The sequence below is a fragment of the Helianthus annuus genome, chromosome 3 (genome assembly GCF_002127325.2).
Source record: "Helianthus annuus cultivar XRQ/B chromosome 3, HanXRQr2.0-SUNRISE, whole genome shotgun sequence".
Lineage (NCBI taxonomy): Eukaryota > Viridiplantae > Streptophyta > Magnoliopsida > Asterales > Asteraceae > Helianthus > Helianthus annuus.
This window is the reverse complement of record NC_035435.2, coordinates 1,412,013-1,429,695: the sequence shown is the minus strand read 5'-3', so window position 1 is coordinate 1,429,695 and position 17,683 is coordinate 1,412,013. Positions and strand designations below refer to the sequence as shown.

General features: G+C 37.5%; 2 protein-coding genes across 2 annotated transcripts; one reads left to right on the top strand and one right to left on the bottom strand.

The window, feature by feature from the left end:
* The first annotated feature begins 359 nt into the window (after positions 1-359).
* On the top strand, positions 360-6,810 carry LOC110928446. The gene is made up of 14 exons (XM_022171471.2): positions 360-488; positions 1,222-1,965; positions 2,074-2,342; positions 2,460-2,579; positions 2,721-3,341; positions 4,085-4,179; positions 4,289-4,339; positions 4,422-4,510; positions 4,604-5,014; positions 5,106-5,180; positions 5,382-5,452; positions 5,552-5,609; positions 5,698-5,920; positions 6,020-6,810. The coding sequence occupies exons 2-14, from the start codon at positions 1,333-1,335 to the stop codon at positions 6,559-6,561; spliced, it is 3,258 nt and encodes a 1,085-aa protein (XP_022027163.1). The 5' UTR covers positions 360-488; positions 1,222-1,332; the 3' UTR covers positions 6,562-6,810.
* A 358-nt stretch (positions 6,811-7,168) lies between these two features.
* LOC110928445 (berberine bridge enzyme-like 13) lies at positions 7,169-8,861 on the bottom strand. The gene has a single exon (XM_022171470.2). It carries the CDS (start codon positions 8,840-8,842, stop codon positions 7,262-7,264), a length of 1,581 nt encoding a protein of 526 aa, XP_022027162.1. The 5' UTR covers positions 8,843-8,861; the 3' UTR covers positions 7,169-7,261.
* Positions 8,862-17,683: the final 8,822 nt, after the last annotated feature.

Below are 17,683 nucleotides of genomic sequence, written 5' to 3'. Positions count from 1 at the left end.
CTTTAACTTGCATGCAATGGTTTAAAAGTCCCATGTTAAACAAAATATTTGATTGGTTGATGGTTTAAAGCCCACCCACACACACCCTTTAGCGCTCGTTAGTGTGCTGACGGGCCATCAATGGCTCCCTTCTTTGGCGGGCAGAGGGTGGCTGAGAGGCGCTTACGAAGATGATGTGACTAGGGGCGGTATACCACATCCCTTACTGATGTGCAAAGAAGTAAATTCATTAATAACACTATAGAGGGCCATGGCTTCGAACGAACTTTTTAATTTTTATTATTTTTAATTTTTGAAGCTTCATAGTCATCTTATAATAATAATAATAACAATAATAATTAAAATTAAAATTAAAATCGTTCACAAAAACAGAACAAACCCCAAATTGTAAGAAGAAAGAAAACCTAATGTTGAATTCCTCAACCATTCGATCAAGCTTCGTATAAACCCTACCTTCAACGATACACGATAATCACTTCCAACTTAAGGTATATCTATCTCTATTCTTTTCCTGTTTGATTGATTTTCTTTCACCGATTTACTTGCATCATTCTGTTTAATCTAGTTTAAGTCGGTCGATTGGACCTTTTTAGGGTTTCAAGTAGCACGAATTTGGAGAATTTAGGCGTATCCAGTTGTTTGATCATTTGTATATGTTTAATTTGCGTTTATTTACTAGAAGCCGAGATCACAAGTGTATGTATGTATTATTATTATTGTTTCCTGATCCTGAATTGACATCATTTAAATACTTACTGAGTTTTAAGGAGAATATTTACTGGATGTTTGTCTTGATCAAAGATTTATGCTTTTTAGATAGACATAATAGAGATTATGAATTGGATTGTCATGCTCTGTTCTATCGAGATCGTTTGAATTGGAAGTGATAAGTAGCGGAAAAAGAATCGGTTTTAGTTTTTGAATGCATGAACATTAGCTGTGCTTTTGGTCATGATCCTGAGAGAGAATGTAAGCTTTATACCTTTATACCCTGTTTTATGTGCCTATGAGTTCGCTCATTGTTTGATGCGATATGGACAAGTAGAGAATTGGGGATATATTTGTAGATCCTCAGACTGAACTTAGAATCTTTAAATTGGCAATGTTCGTCTTTTTTAGTTGGTATATTTCCATTATAACTCTACTTGCATATGTATACTTATGAATAATGTGTTGAAGCCTATGTTATTGGTCTGATTCGTATACATTTTCTTCTTTTAGGGCCGCCACAAAATTCAAGCTTTGCTTTTATGTGCTGTGACACTTCAGTACTGTCATGCACAACTGTGTTGACAGTGTTTGTAACACATATAAAGCATATAAATTGGTGCAATGGTATCATCTGGTAAATCTGATCTTTCATCTTGTAGCCCAAGGCCACTATATAAACGTGGGTCCCATACAGTTGCCGCAATGGACAGATCAGCAAGTTTTCGGGGGGACAACATGGAAAATCCAATTTTATCTTCCCTTCCAAGCATGTCTAGAAGTAGTGTAAATGTAAGTCAAGGAGACGTGACTAATTTTTTTCAGTGCTTGCGGTTTGACCTAAAGTCAATGGCTGCTGAATATAAGTGTAACCGACATGGGGATTTCAAGAGACTTGCAACTGCTGCCTTGTGTGCACCAGATGATTCACCATCTGGTTTGTTCAAAGGCAAGCGGCCTTTTTCTTCACCTGAAAATCTTAAACGATTTAAGGTTGGTTTGCGTGAATCAACAATTAAAGCCAGGGAGAGAGTGAAGATTTTTAGTGATGTTTTGTCAGTGATCAACAAGTGTTTTCCGTGTATACCTTCAAGAAAGAGATCTCGACCAGATGCTTTTTCTGCTATTGGAAAGATGGCTAGTACTCAAAACCATGCTGTTACTAGTGTCTTTGACTTTGACCAGCAAAAGGTAGAAGAGAGGGTTAAAAATGGTATTCCCAACAAACGAACCAGAACTTCCATGGTGGATCAAAGGGTTTGTATCCCTCCTGTTAATCGTATCTTCACATTTTAAATCTTTAAGTTCTATGATTGTTACTAGTTTCTTGTTCGTAAGCCTGATTTATGTTTTTGGGAATTGTAGACAGATGTGCGACCAAACACTCCTGCAAGATCATCTGGATCTGTAGATAGGGTTAGAGAAGTTGCAAGACTCCCAAACAGTAATACCCTTGAGAGTGTAGATCGAGCATTGCCAATTGTAGCTGATGGTTGGGAAAAAGCCAAAATGAAGAAAAAGCGCACTGGAATTAAGACTGATGTGGCACCAAGTACTAGCTCAGTGTTGGCAAAACCTATTGATCGTAGCAGGATGCATCCAAGGTCAAGGTCAAATGATCTCCACGAGTTCAGGTAATATGTTTCTTGATTACTCATTATTTTTTTTAATTTTTTAATTTTTTTTTTCACACAAGCATGTTTTGCATATATGGGTGATAGACTTGTGACACCAACTCTTTTTTGATGCAGGCCAGGAGTTGCTAATGGAGTTACGCGTTCTTCCATCCCGAACACACCCCTACTGCATGTTAAAAAAGATCAAACTACTAACTTGGAGCATGAAAGAACAGTTGTGAAAGCTTTTAACAAGTATGTAGCTCATCTCTACCATCATTTAGATCCACCTGGTTTTATTCATACAAGTTCTTGAAAAAAAGTGTCAAATGATGATAACGCCCTTAAAAGTTGATAAAAGACATAATTTTTATCTTATATATTGCTGACAACCAGGGGCAATGACCGAGAAGACTTCATTTCCGGTACACCCTCATCTACCCCTAAAGTGCATGCAATTGCTCGGGGTCCAAGATCAGGGTCAGGCGTGGTCCCTAAATTGACCCATGGCCAACACCCAGTTGTTTCCAACGGCTCGACCAACCGGAAGCGTGGTCTGTCAACACGGTCTTCATCTCCACCTGTAGCCCAGTGGGCTGACCGTAGGCCCCAAAAGATCTCACGTACAGCAAGGCGGACCAACCTTATCCCTGTTCTATCTACCAATGACGAAATTCCACCTTCGGGTAACAGAGTTATAACCAATTCTCCTAAACAGTTTAAATCAAAAGGTGTTTGTAGTATTCAGTCATCTACACCATCAGAAAGTGAGGAATCGGGGGTGGCTGAAATCCGACCTACGGATAATTTCAAGTCTGTTGAAGTTAAAGTTGAAGATAAAGATGGGCTTAATGTTCAAAAGATGTCAACTTTAGTCCTCCCCACACGAAAAAATAAGTTTATGAACCAGAAGCAACATAGAAATGGAAGGAGTTTTGCTTCTGTGCGATCTGTTGGCAATGTGGGGACAGAAAAACATCTTAGAACTGACAGAGTTGGCTTTGATAAGCCTGAAAGGTTTTACATCTTTTGATGTTTTTAATAAAATTTCATATATATAATATCGTATTTACCTATTGGAAACACTATAAATACCATTTTAACCCATTCCATTGTAAACAAAATCAAATTAGGTACTTGTTAGCCCATAACTCTTTGTTTTTTCTTTGAAACAAGTTATAAGTGATTTTATCAAATTCGTTATGGAATGGGTAAATATGATTTTTTTTAAAAAAAAATGTAATATGATATTATGAAATTTAGATCGATATGTATGAAATGTTGAACTTTTAGAAGGATGCATGTCCTTCTAATGGTTCGAAATCACATATATGTGTGTGTGTGTTTATCCTTTCAAATTACATATCATTATTTACTCTTTTAAAAAAAACATGACTTCATTATATTTACCCATTCCATAGTGAATAAAATAGAACTAGTGACTTATAAAACATTGTTTTTTTTTTGAATAAATGAATAAAACATTATGCGTTGAGATTATTCACAATGATGTTTTAGTGAAAGAGACTTTTATAATTAATTGATTTTATTTCATCTACCATGGAATGTGTAGATATGATATTTATAGTGTTTTGATATTGTAAATTTGATTTATGAATATTTGAACTCTTAGAAGCACACGTATATACATATGTGTGTGTATCCTTCTAGAAGTTCAAATAAAAAGGTATATATGTGTGTGAGTGAGTGTGCGTGTGTGATCCTTAAATTAACGTTTATATTTCATGCAACATTCACAGTAAAGTAGGTCGACCTCCCACTAGGAAACTCTCTGGTCGCAAAGCTTATACCCGTCAAAAGCATTTTGCATTTACTGCTGCTACGGATTTTGTCGGTATAATAACTGCTAACTATATAGTTACAAGTGTTTGATTTATGGGTTCCATTGTTTTTTTTTTACCTTAACCCTCTTTCAACCAAAAAAATTCTGTTATACACTTCAGATGATGGACATGAAGAGCTTTTGGCTGCTGCAAATGCTGTTATTAATCCTGGTGCTTTTATTTTTCCTTCCAGATTCTCGTTAGAATACATACATTATTATGTGATTCTAAGTGATGGGTTGGTTAATTGCAGTTTATACATCGTCCAGCCCTTTTTGGAGGCAGATGGACCCACTTTTTGGTTTTGTATCTGATGCAGCAGTCACCTACTTAAAGCAAGAGGTGATGCTTCTTTTTTTTCGGTTTTGTGAAAATATGTAACTAGTTAAAATTTTGATGCAAATTCTTACTTCTTTCTCTTTTACCTTTTCACAGGGAAGCATACGATCTACTGTTGACATCACAAACCCTATTGATAATTGTGATGCAAAAAATGGAACAGAAAGTAGTAGTGAATGCTCAGGGAACTTAACGTCTCCTAGGGGAATTTCTCTGTGTCGGAGGCTTCTTGCGGCCCTTATTTCGGAAGATGATAACAATGAAGAATTAAACTGTAGTGTTTATGGATCTGCGTTTGAGGCGGAAACAGACTTAATTGGCGGAGGCTTTTCAAGCAGTTACAGGATAGATTATACATTAAGATCATGTAATGAGGTGGATTCAGCAATTGGTACAGGTTTTGACGATTGCTACAACGGTTTACATTTGGATTCGTATAGTAACACGTCCTTTGATGAAAAACTTGTCATGGAAATTCACAGTCTTGGACTCTACCCAGAACCTGTGGTAATTGTCTGTTTCTACGTCTGTGTGAAAAGTTTAAAAACTCTGATTAGTTTTTACGAAACATATGATTTCTTATTTGATGTCCTTTCAGCCGGACTTGGTACACGGTGGAGATGAAGACATCAACAACGATATCAGTAGGCTGGAAGAAAAGCATCATCAACAGGTATAAAGTATGTTTTGATAGTGGAAAGTGGAAACTTTAAAGTGAAGAATATATTGATATTTTAGAGATATCCATTTGGTAAACAACCTTATATATTTGGAAAGAAAGACTATTAGGAAAAGTGAAGAATCTAATATGCTTAATGATGTTATCTTTGTTTCCGAATATAGATGTTTGTGTTCTAATATGGTTGACTATTAGGTTTTCCGGAAGAAAAACCTACTCGACAAACTTTTAAAGTCTACTGAGGAAGCAAGGGAGCAACATCAGAAGTAAGTGCTTTCTTTCAATGCTTTTGATTTTTTTTTTGCTTGTTCTTAAGTTATTAAAGGACTGTGCATCATAATTCTTACTTGACCATTTACTTGTAGGGAATTTGAACGACTTTCTCTTGAAAAGCTCACAGAAATGGCATATCAGAAATACATGGTAATTGTTGCGTTAATTGTAGAACATTAAGTGCCTTTTTTGTAGTTTTATTTATCCTTTTGTGTGCTAATCAATCAATGCTCTGCAGAGCTGTTGGGGTAAGAGTACTAGCGGCAAAATGGCTAAACAAGCTCCCGCTTTGAATTTTGTCAAACGGACACTAAACCGATGCCGTGAATTTCAAACCACTGGCAAAAGCTGCTTTTCTGAGCCCTTGTTTAAGGATATATTCCACTCACGCTTAAATCATACACAAGTTGATGATGATGTCACCGATGATCAATATAGGAAGGCCGATGAAAAGTTTTCAGGTACTATACTCAAGTGCTTGACAATTTCAATAGGTGAGCTCATATGATATCTACGCCTTGTAATTTTTGTTTTTTCTTTTTCTATTTCAAATAAATTAGGTACACAATTAAGCTCCATGCATCCATCTGAGCAAAGTGTTGGCAAAGATAACAACATATGGTCAAGCAGGAGTAAGAAGAGAGAGTTGTACCTTGATGATGTTCCTGCTGGTATGACTTGTACCTCTCCAGGGGTAGGAAGAGTAATTATAAACAGTGTAAAAGGAAAGAGAAGTGAAAGGGACCCTAGAAACGGAGGTCCTAAAGTTGGGCGACCCGCAAAGGCTAAATCGAAACTGAAACAAAAAACAACTCAATTATCTTCATCTGTTGATGGTAAATTTCCAGATCACCCAAGGGCAAAAGCATCTTTTGTTCCGAAGCCCACCATGAACGAAAAGGATGAGTGTCTGTTAACGGAAGAGGAGGAACCACTTGATTTGTCCCACCTGCAACTACCTGAAATGGTTGACTTTGGTGGTCAAGGGGAAGACATAGGTTCATGGTTAAATATCGATGATGATATTTTTCCACATGATGACGATTTCATGGGACTCGAGATTCCAATGGATGATTTAACAGACTTAAATATGATGGTTTAAAATTTTGTTATGTTGTATAGTATACTCACTTACAAGATGACACGTGTCATGCTCAGGTGACATTAGGCTATTATGATTCTTTTTCCAAGAAGAAAAACGAGTGTTTTAGGTTTTGTCAGATAGTTTGTTTAGGTTGTAAATGTCGGCTTTTTGCTACCTAGTATATTGTAGCAATTACTGAACAGGCCTCGGTGCCTCTTGTACATACAAATTATATTTCTAATAATAAAATTTATTGGTTCATATGTATACCCTTTGTTCAATTATATTCTTCTTCAAGTTTTCTGTACAGATCAGCTGAAATGTTATCAGGTATCTTTTTTTTTTTTTTTTTTTTTTTTTTTTGCGGCTGCAGTTTGCAAGATTTATATTTGGAGGTATATATACATAATTAGATGCTTAAAACTAGCTTTTTTTGAATGATTGGTGATGTAAGTTAATTTTAATTGATGGAAGACTGTTGGTCTTGTTGCAGGCAAGTGGTCATGAGGGACTGGTCAACATCTATCTAGTTGCTCCGTTGTTCAACTGCTGACTGAATTATGGTACGTTGCATATGTCTAGCAACACAGTAGTGTAGCAGCAGGTATCAATATTTGATTCAGAATTGTTCAGAATCATTATATTTGATTTATCATTATAAACAAACCATGATTCCTTATTCTCATAAAAACACAAAGTTTGGCATGAAAATGTGTTATTAGAAGCCTAATGGAATGCTCTGTTCATGCCTGAAAAAGTTGTCAGGATCAAACTCAGTTTTCACCTTTACCAACCTCATGAAATTATCTTTAAAATACCGTCTTCCCCATGAACTTGCCTTGACAACACTTGTATTATCACCGTTCTTTTCATTCATTCCAAGGTCAAGATCTCTGTAATTCACATAAGCTTCTCTTGGATCCTTTGAAACATACTGACCCATGTACTTGTAAAACTTTCTGATCCACTTGTAATGCTTCTTCATTGCATCTTTACTATCCCCAATCCAGCTGTTGACATACTGAATCTTGAAAAGAACCCCATTTCTATGAGGAAATGGTGTTGCTGATTCTGGAATCCGCCCCATCATTCCTCCATATGGATTCCACACCATGAGTGGCCTTTCTTCTTGTAATAGTCTCTTCCAAATCCCTTCCATTCCTGTTTCCCGGATCGGGGTTTTAACAAAATCTGATTTAGCTTTGAACTGGCTAATAAAAGCTGGTTTCGCGGTGAGTAGGAAGGAGGCCGGGACGGTTTTGGGGAAACCTGCAATGAACATGACGGATTCGATCCAACTCATTTCGAAACAGTCGGTTTTATCCAGACCCAACTCGGGAAAACTTCGGTTCATGATCTCTAAGAGCCGGTCAACTCCTCCTAGGAAGAGCGCATTGTAAGATGTACTTATGGTTCTTTTAGTTGTGTTTGGTAGATTCATGTTTTGGATTAATACTCTCATGAAAAGATCATCATCAATTTGTGGGGCCACATATTGCCATTTGTAAAGAATCTTAGTGGCACCTTGTTCCAATGTTCTTGGAACATTGAAAACTGTGACAATGCTAGGAACGGGGACGAGTTTTAGTTTCCATGAAACTATTACTCCATAACTCCCCCCTCCACCACCTCGGATCGCCCAGAAAACATCCTCGCCTATTGATTTTCTATCCAGGATTTCACCCCTGGCATTGATGATTTTCGCATCAAGCGCGTTATCGACTCCTAGCCCGTATTTCCTCATCATGGAGCCGTACGCGCCTCCTGTGAAATGACCACCGACGCCGAGGCTTGTGCATAGCCCTCCCACGACCCCATGTGTTTTGCTCTTCTCCGCAACTCTATAATAAAGTTCACCAACTGTGGCACCAGCCTCAACCCAAACGGAATTGTCGTCAAGATCAACGTTAATGGCACGCATCTTCGACAAATCAATAAGAAGAAATGGAGGGTCCATAGCGGACGTGTAAGAGATCCCTTCATAATCATGGCCTCCACTTCTAAATCGGAGTTGAATCTTGAGCTTATTGGCACAAATAATGGCGGTTTGAATATGACTTTCGTTCAAGGGGGTGAAAATTAGCTCGGGTTTGGGATTCGAAGGGGTTATGCAACGGAGATTTTCCGTTGTTGAATTGAGAATTATGGTGTAGTTAGGGCTTTGAGGGGTGAAGAAAGTGTTGGGGGTTTGGATGATAGAAAGACATTCATGGAAGTTGTGTTGAATTTGGTTTGAAGATGAAAAATGGGCAAGTGAAGATAGTATCAAAAGAAATATTGAAGGGAGAAAAAGAGTCATTTTTGTGACAAGTTTTTAGAGGGGCAAGGGTGTTGAATATATATATCAACTTTGGTTGACCTACGCATACATGCACATGGTGCATTAATTAAAAAGTCTGATTAGTTAAGGTAGAAATTTTTAAACGATTTAATAAGTTTTAGTGTTAATATTATAAATAAACAATAGCTTGTTTGGTGTCTACAAAGATAAATTATAGTTGTAAGCATCATGTCATGGTATATGTATAAAACTAGTAAGATTACCTGCGCTACGTTGCGGGTTTTGGTCGATGTGTATTTTGGTTCAGTACAACCCAAAGAAATATGCTCAAAATAATATTGGCACATGTTTTACATCGACCAAAAAACCATAAAAATAAATTTAAATTGGATAGCGGGACGAGCCAGTGTTAAATTAATTGAAATGGAAGCGTAAACGTTATCTTAAATATAACTTTTAATGAAAAAGGAACGTAAAACTAAAATATTAAACATAAAGAAAAGTAAAAAAAGTACATGTGAAAGTATGAGTCTTGAAATATGCATAATGATCGTGGTTTCATATGTAGGTGCCATATATATAATTATGTAATTGTATGATTAAAACTCAGATGGAGCAAATGTTTTATAGGCATGAAAGGATTAACTTATTTACATGTGTGATTATTGATGAACAGTGAGTGTATGATTTAAGTACGGTAATTAAATGTGAACAAGTGAACGTGACTTGCATGTATGTATTTAGGTACAGAGTCGTAGTGGGTACATGTCATGGGTATTTGTATGTGAGACGTTTGTATGCGATGGGTATGTATGTATATGGATACGTGCAAGTGTAAACACATGTTGTAACTTATTGAATGGAGTTCGATGGTATGTGCTTATGCGAAGTTGCAGGTCTTCAATACGTTGAGATTATGTCTTGCTAACCGTAATGCTTGAGAATGTAACAGGAATGCAGGTATGTAAGTGTTGGGCTTTCAAAGGTGCGAGGTCCGGTGTAGAGAACGAATTTAGAAGGATATAATTATGGAGTAGTAAACATAGTAAGATCGCTATGTAGTTATTGATTATTTATATATTCATTTAATTATGTATGATGTCACTTTTTACTAACGTGTTGGTTATGTATAGAGTGACCGCATGTTAGTCAGATCATCATTATCATCATGGAAGATAAGTGGACGAAGATCAAGTTGAAGATCATGGATTGTACGGAGAAATGGTCACGTAGTTGTAATTATATGCTAACGTAGTTATCTTAATCTAGAATGAATGATGTACTTAAGTTAAAGAAAGTTGATTTAAATGGTTTAAAGTACCTTAGAACAACTATAAAGGAAGAAATTTTATGGTTCGTATTACGCTGCGTCGTTTTGGGTCAAAACACGTTTAGGGTGTTACAAGTTGGTATCAGAGCCCTGGTTTGAGTGAAACGAGTACAAGGAGGTGAGTACTCAAACTCAAACCCGTGTGCTCACGTGATCAATGATCCGTACAATTCAAGACTCGATCAAGACCCAGAGTTAGAGATGAAAGGAAGTACGTGTAAACCTCGGACCGTTAGTATTGGGTGGATAGCGGGGGAATTTTGAGTAGTACTACTGGGCCCGAGAAACCGCACTCGAGCTAGTCGCGCTAGCTAGACCGGTAATGGTCAACAGGTGTAGAATTAGCCTAACATATCGCCATGGTCAGTGATAGACCTGGCAAACAAAGGAAACAACAGTCAGCTTCGGTTTCGAACTCTTTCATGACGTTACATGGGTTAGCTACATACTAATATAACAATAAACTATTAGATACTATAACTTAAAGTTTGGATTGAAACAGTGGAAACTTGTAAAAACGAATTATGTTATAACTGTAAACTCAATCTGTGAACTCACTCATCATAATTGTTGACACATGTTTCTTACATGTTTTCCTTAGGTCGCTAAGGTACTTGCTCACCGTTTAGGTGCACAACATGGGTGTCAAAACATTTTCTTTCTTGACGATCCATTATTACATTTATTTTCCGTTTGATTTGGGCGTTTGTTTTGGCGCATACATTTACGTTACATTTATTTACGCTTCCGCATTACTTTTACTTTCGTCGATTGTTTGGTTTAAAACATTTTTCTCATATAGAGGTCATTCAATATGACTGGCGACCTAGATCCTGGTTTGTCACGGCTTCGCGGTAAAACCCCGCGGGTGGATTTTGAGGGTGTGACAGATTGGTATCAGAGCCACTGGTTATAGAGAATTAGGTTTGCAATAGTAGTAGACCTAGACTATAGCCACAAACACGACACTAGTACTAACCTTCTCGAACACAAACACATGACATCATTTATAACGTATTGTTCTATTTTATACGTATCTCATCATACTAACTTAACAGGCATGTCGTCATCCTCCTCATCCTACTACTTCCGACAGGTGCCAGGGAAGGCCCCCCGAGTTACCTATTTCACCGCCACATCATGTGGAGACGCGAGCTGCTAAAAGGAAATGCCTTGCTCAAGGTGGGGAAGCATCTTCCACACCCACTTTGGCAACAAGAGTCAACCCAACTACCCTCAACTTGGACATTGAAATGGAAAAGCGGATCATTGAACCGGGAAAACCGGTCCTCAAGTTGAGAGAATAATCGAAGAAGCGCCGTAAGGTAAATCTAGGCCTTCGAATGAACCAAATTGCTGACCGAGAGGAACTCGGGACACTACGAGCGAAGTTGCAGGCAGCCACTTGGAGGATTCACGAATTAGAAAACCGATTGCCAGCACCCGTGTCGCAGCCCCCGACCCCTACCCCGGGAGTGGGCGGCCGCGAGACACACAGAGCCGGTGGTATCGGTGTTTATTAATTTGGCAGCGGAATTTAAACATGAGGACCGTAGTTAGGAAATAGTATCGGAGTTTAAAACACCAAGCTTTTATAATAAATAAATGGGATAAAACCCAAGTTTCCATTACAATGCATTTATAGGGATAAACCCTAATTATTGAAAACAGAATCTCCTTTTTATTTAGGTAACTTTTATAGCCACTTCTTTAAGCCTTCAGTGCTCTCCAGCTGGCTTCTATTAGCTTCACATTAAGTTACCTGAAACGCGTTTTAAAAAGTTCTATCAGCAAGAAATACTGGCGAGTGCATCCCAGTTTAATCAAAACAACTTTTATAACTTTACAGTATTGAGAGCGATTACAATGTTTATATCTACCAATATACTCATTCAGTATTGTCAAATCCATGACTTGTGGTCATGTTACTCATTGGCTAACTCGTCGTCCAATAGTAACAGATTACAAGTAATGTAAACAAAACCCCAACATACCAGCAACAATTGTATAATACATTGACTCAATCACTGTTAAGTATAATTTAAAACATTTGAGGTTTTGGTAAAACAGTTTGGTAGAAAATGACTCACAAAAAGGGTTTACAAAAAGAGAATGTACTCACATTGTAGACTTAGATAATACTATTGCTTCCTGATGATTCTCCTGGTTATTATCTATTAAAATTAAACAATGCACACGTGTTTGTAAGATAACCCAAATCACATTAGCCATACAACACGAGACAAAACTCCAACGAACTGAGTCAGGTAAAGTCTTGACATGCGTTACGGAGCCCTTGATCAATCGGGTAGGATAACAAATACGTGATCGGAGGTTATAATACTTACAACGAGGCAAAGCTTCGCGTTTTAGGGGTATCACACCCGAGTATTTTCGCCTATAAAGAATTGAGAGAGAGAGAGAAAGAGTTTTTGAATGGTGAACTAATGAGGCCTTCGACCCCTTTTATAGGCTGGATATAAGGCGGCTCGCGCCCCGCGACCCACTGAGGTCAGTTCTTCGCGGCCCGCGAGGACCCTAGGCTACACAGTAGCTTCACCACGCAGGTGGACACGTTGCGGCTTGAGGGCTCGCCTGGTGTTACTCGGTCGCGCCCCGTAAAGCCCAGGGGGAACCCTGTCGCGGCCCGCGAGCGACCTGTATAATTTTTTTATTTTATTTTTATGAATATTAAGGTAATTTAGGCCCGTTAATGTATATTCGGGGTATACTAGGAACGTTTAGGGTTGTTTTTAAGGGGTTTTAGGAGGGTTGTTATAACCCGCACCACCAGCACCTCCAGCTGAGCCAGAGCCGGAAGAGGATTCAGATGAGGATCCTGAAGAAGAACCAGAAGAGGCACCGGCGGATGAAGATTTAGACGCGGGAGACGGAAACGTGGAAACACGATTGCACCGGTACATATTCAGGATCGTCCAGTCGAGCCTGTTTTCGAAGACACTGTTTATAACGAGCTCATTGATGAAGATACACATTATAAACTAAAATATGATCTTGTGGAGCATCTTGGAGAACAAGATTTACCCCACCTTTTGGCGGATTTCGACGAGAATAGTTAAATTAGTTTTTTTTTTATTTTTTTATATTTTAATGTCATTTTATTTATTTTAATTTTATGTAATGTGTTTTTTTAATTAAAAGTACTTTTATTTAGTTTAGAATTTGTTCTATTTATTAATGCGTAATTTCTAGAAATAAAAAATATATAAAAAAAAAAATAGATCAACCATGTGTTTGACCATTGCTAGTGATTGAGTGCAAAATGTAGAGTAGAATGGGGACTTGATATAACATGATATTATTGGCTAGAGAATAACTCAAACACTCAACTAGTGGTTGACCACTCCCTCCACCCTTACCTATATTATATATACGATGTTAGATCAGGGATTATGACTGACTGCCACAAAACTCGAGTCTTGGAGGGCGGCGATGAGCTGAACAGTGGTGATGTGATGAAACGTGCAGTGGCAGTGAAGGGTCGTGATTCTGCAACCTGGTTGACGACGGCAATGAAAAGAAGGAGAGGAAGAAGAGGTGAAGCAAGCAAGTGATGTAATTCAAAATCTATTTATAACAACTATAACATTTATTTATTATTATAAGTCAGTTTATCAAATCATGATTATATATCATCGCCATTGAGGGCCATGACTTTGGATGGTCTATTGGAAACAAGTAACATACTGATACACCAGCTTTAAGTAAATGCAAAGGAAGCCAAAATTAAACATGAAAAACTTTGCTTCCAGAAAAAAACAAGTGAAATTTCTGACAAAAAGTGGTGTTACTTAGACCAAACCCAATGCAGTGCAATGCATTTTAGGTGTATTTGTGACATGGATGATGAGTTGGAGGAGAGAGAATAGAGAGGGTAGAAATGTTCTTGGCTAAATACATGCATTTGTAGAGAGAAAGAATAAGGTTTGTGAGTAGTAAGGTATTAAATGAAAAAAAAAGAGAAACATGAAAAAGAGTGTATAAGAAGATGATGTGGCAAAATTTTATACTAAAATTTTCATCTTGTATTGGAGATGGTCTTAGAGGCTTGAAAAATGTTTATCCTGAAAGGTAGTCAAATGAGAGAGTAAAATACGTGGGATGAGAACGAACTCTTAGGAAGACATAGAGCGAAAATATAACAGGCTAGTAGTTTTTGTTTATTCGCTTTTTTCTTATATGAAATATTATGTATCATGATTTACGATGAACATTAATATAATATAATGTTGATTATGTACCGTGGTGGATTCAATAATTATTTGCTAGGGTGCGGATGAGGTCTTGAACCTTACTTTCAAGGGGTGTGGCCGTGTTTTTTGCCTAAAATATACACTAATTTTTTTAAGGGGTGGGACCGCCCAACTTGGCCAAAAGGTGGGTCCGCCAATGATTATGTATTTGTGAACCTTTTATATTTACTTATAGCAACTCTAAAGGGTGTCCATGAGCCGAAGGGGGACATGTATTTGTTTCCAGATAAAATCATCTGTGAGAACTATAAGAGAGAGGGTGTCTTGAATAAGGGAAGAAATCCCAACAAATACAGGCGGATGTAAATGTGAAAGAAGGAGGAGAAGCTCGTAATCATAACTAGAAATGTTGTTATGTGTATATTTATATTGTAATACGTATGATGTATATATAATGTATATATGTGTGGCCGCTCGGGGGGCAAAAATGAAAGTGCACTAATTTTAATGTATATATGTGTGGGCGCTCGGGGGCAAAAGTGAAAGTGCACTAATGTTAACGTTATTTTACTAATTTCGTGAAAATAACACTTAAAAGAGGGGGTGGTTAATCGTGCATCACGTGGTGGCGTTGATAGTCGAAAGACAAGGGAGTACATGCACTAATCGGCCTTTGTCTTAATTGCTGAGTGTTATGTGTCTTATGTCCAAGGCTTGATGCAAAACTATTATCGAGCCCGCGGTCTCACTGGAAGCAGCCTCTCGATTCTTAACAGGTAGAGGTAAGGTGTCTACATCTTACCTCCCGAAGACCCTACCTTAACTTTGCTATTGGTGGGATTTACTAAGTATGATGAGGATGATGATATGCATGATGTTAAGTATAATAAGATATCCGAACAAATAGAGGGTCGATGTAAATGTGACATAAGGAGGAGAAGCTCATAATCGTAACTAGAAAGGTTGTTATGTATATATTTATATTGTAATATATATACTAGCGGTAAGACCCATGTGCAAACACGGGTGGCTTTTAGAAAACCATGCATAACACATTTTGATAGAAAGTATAGATAGTTATATAGATATTGTATCAAAACGTATTATCTATTTTAGCTAAAAGACAACTACAAACAAAGATTATCGGTTAATATATCAGTTACATACGATTATTTCCATTCTCTTATCCAAAAAAAGCGCGTATCCACCCATTGACAATGTAAACTGTTTACCCAAAAAGACAATATAAACTGTTTATAGACATAAGTACATATAAAAGATGTCTAACAAAACTTAATAGAATTTGAATACAACTGAAGTTTCAACAAACATTAACTAATCACCTGCCTCAACAACTTTCAGCAAAGCTAAATCAAGGAATCGGCAGACTTTAGAAGTCAGCAGATCTTTATTCTCTCATCAATCTTTCCCGGATTTGCCCTTTGAATTGGAGCTCAAAATCCAAGGAATCAGTATCATCATCCCTATCAAGCTGAAGGTTAAAAAGATCTTGGAGGTCAACTGGATTCAGACCAAATGCATTCTCCCTTGATATCTTTTCAACACTACTATCAGACTTGATCAAAGTCAATTCATGGGTCTGTTTGTCAGACTTCCACTTTAGTATTTTTGGGTCTAATGGGTTTCTTAGGAGAAGTTTTATTTGAGAGGAGTTTGGCGATTGAGGCCTAGTTACCAACGTTTGAAGTGTTTGAGCAACTTGAGCTTGTAATTGCAACGAAGCATCATCCAATCCATATCGTAACTAATTTCTGATAGACTCTTTTCTGATTTCAGCTTCTCTCTTTTCATCTTCCTCATCAATCAGTTGTTGTCTTTTTCTTTGGTTCAAGACAGCAATGGATACATCTGCTGATGAGAACAACTTTTTAGAGGTAATGGTCTGCCGACGTCTAATAGTGGTTTCATCTTTGTATACTAGCATTTTTGGAAGGGATGGATCTGTCTTTCTTTGCTCTTCTAGCTTATTGTAAGCTTGATCAATATACTGCCTAGACCATTTTCGAATTTGTCTAGCAGTCCCATACTTAGCTACTACAAGTTCTGCCCTCATTCTCTTGTACTTCAACACTTCATCCACTTCAACCTTTTTGTATTGTTTCCAGTTGGGAGCAGATTTTTGCATTTGAGGATCTTTATTCATCTTTTCAATTCTATTAACTTCCTCTTTAAGAGCTTCAAGGGGCCAGTATTTGAAATCAGACCTGTAGGATTCGTAGGGCTTGGTATCCATGATAATGTTCAAGAAATCATTCCTTAATGTCTTTTGTAGCTCAGCATTTGGTGATAGATTTGACATTTTCTTACTCAGGTCTCTAGCAAAATCTTCTAACTTCTTGACTTGACTAAGCCAATGTTGCATGCAACCTGATAAGTTGGTGTCTCCTAGCCCTTTATTCTCTTCTTTTGCCTGATATTCTGCTTGCTTGCCCTTTAGCTTCAGATATTCATCAATATTCTTTGGAGTTTCGAATCCCTGAAGAGATGGGAAGGTTCTTTTGGATAGATCATCCTCTATGTAAAATTGAATCATTTAATCATGAACTGCAAGCAGTTCCAGAGGGAAATTTACTGCCAAAGGGTTGATTTTTGGTGATGGAGGTGGAATGAATGGTTTGGGTGAAGTTTGAATGAATGGAGCAGATGATAACGGAATTGGTGTGGGTATATATTTTTCTTCCTTCTCTTCTTCATGCACCATGAATTTTCTCTTTCTTGTGTAAACAGATTTTGGAGAGGGAGGAGTTTGGGAAGAAGAACGTGCTATGAGTGTAAGGATTGATTGTGATGGGAACTGAAATTGGGTAGAATCAGTGGATTGACTAACAACTGTTGAAATAACTGGTGTCTCAACTACTATTGTCTTAACATCGGTTGAAGCATTTGTTGCATCAACAATTGTTTTAGTGGAGGTTGGTAGTGGTGATGAGGATTTTGTATTCTGCTTTTTGACAGGTGGTTTTTCTGGTGAGAGTTTTGGTTTAGGTGTATCAGAATATGGCTTCTTAGGTTCAGCAGTGGTTTTAAGTTTCGCAGCAGTGGTTGGTTTTTCTGGTGGTGATATTGGTTTAGGAAATATGAAAATAGGAGATTTGTTGTGTTTGTGTGATTTTCTTCTATTTGAGGTTCTAATGTTGAGCACTTCGTTTTCTTTCTTCGCTTTTTTCAATAACTCCTGCCTCAACACATCTGTTCTACATTCTTTTGTATCCTTCCTCTTCTCCTTTCGTTCAATATCCTTATCTATCTGTTTGTTAAGGGTATCATCAATTCCCTTTTTCTTACCAGTATCAG

Excerpts from the sequence above, each read along its gene's own strand:
- LOC110928446 (XM_022171471.2), top strand. The coding sequence starts at position 1,333 with ATGGTATCATCTGGTAAATCTGATCTTTCATCTTGTAGCCCAAGGCCA. Across the intron at positions 4,511-4,603 it reads TCACCTACTTAAAGCAAGAG|GGAAGCATACGATCTACTGT; the intron begins GTGATGCTTCTT and ends ACCTTTTCACAG. Across the intron at positions 5,610-5,697 it reads TGGCATATCAGAAATACATG|AGCTGTTGGGGTAAGAGTAC; the intron begins GTAATTGTTGCG and ends AATGCTCTGCAG.
- LOC110928445 (XM_022171470.2), bottom strand. The coding sequence starts at position 8,842 with ATGACTCTTTTTCTCCCTTCAATATTTCTTTTGATACTATCTTCACTT.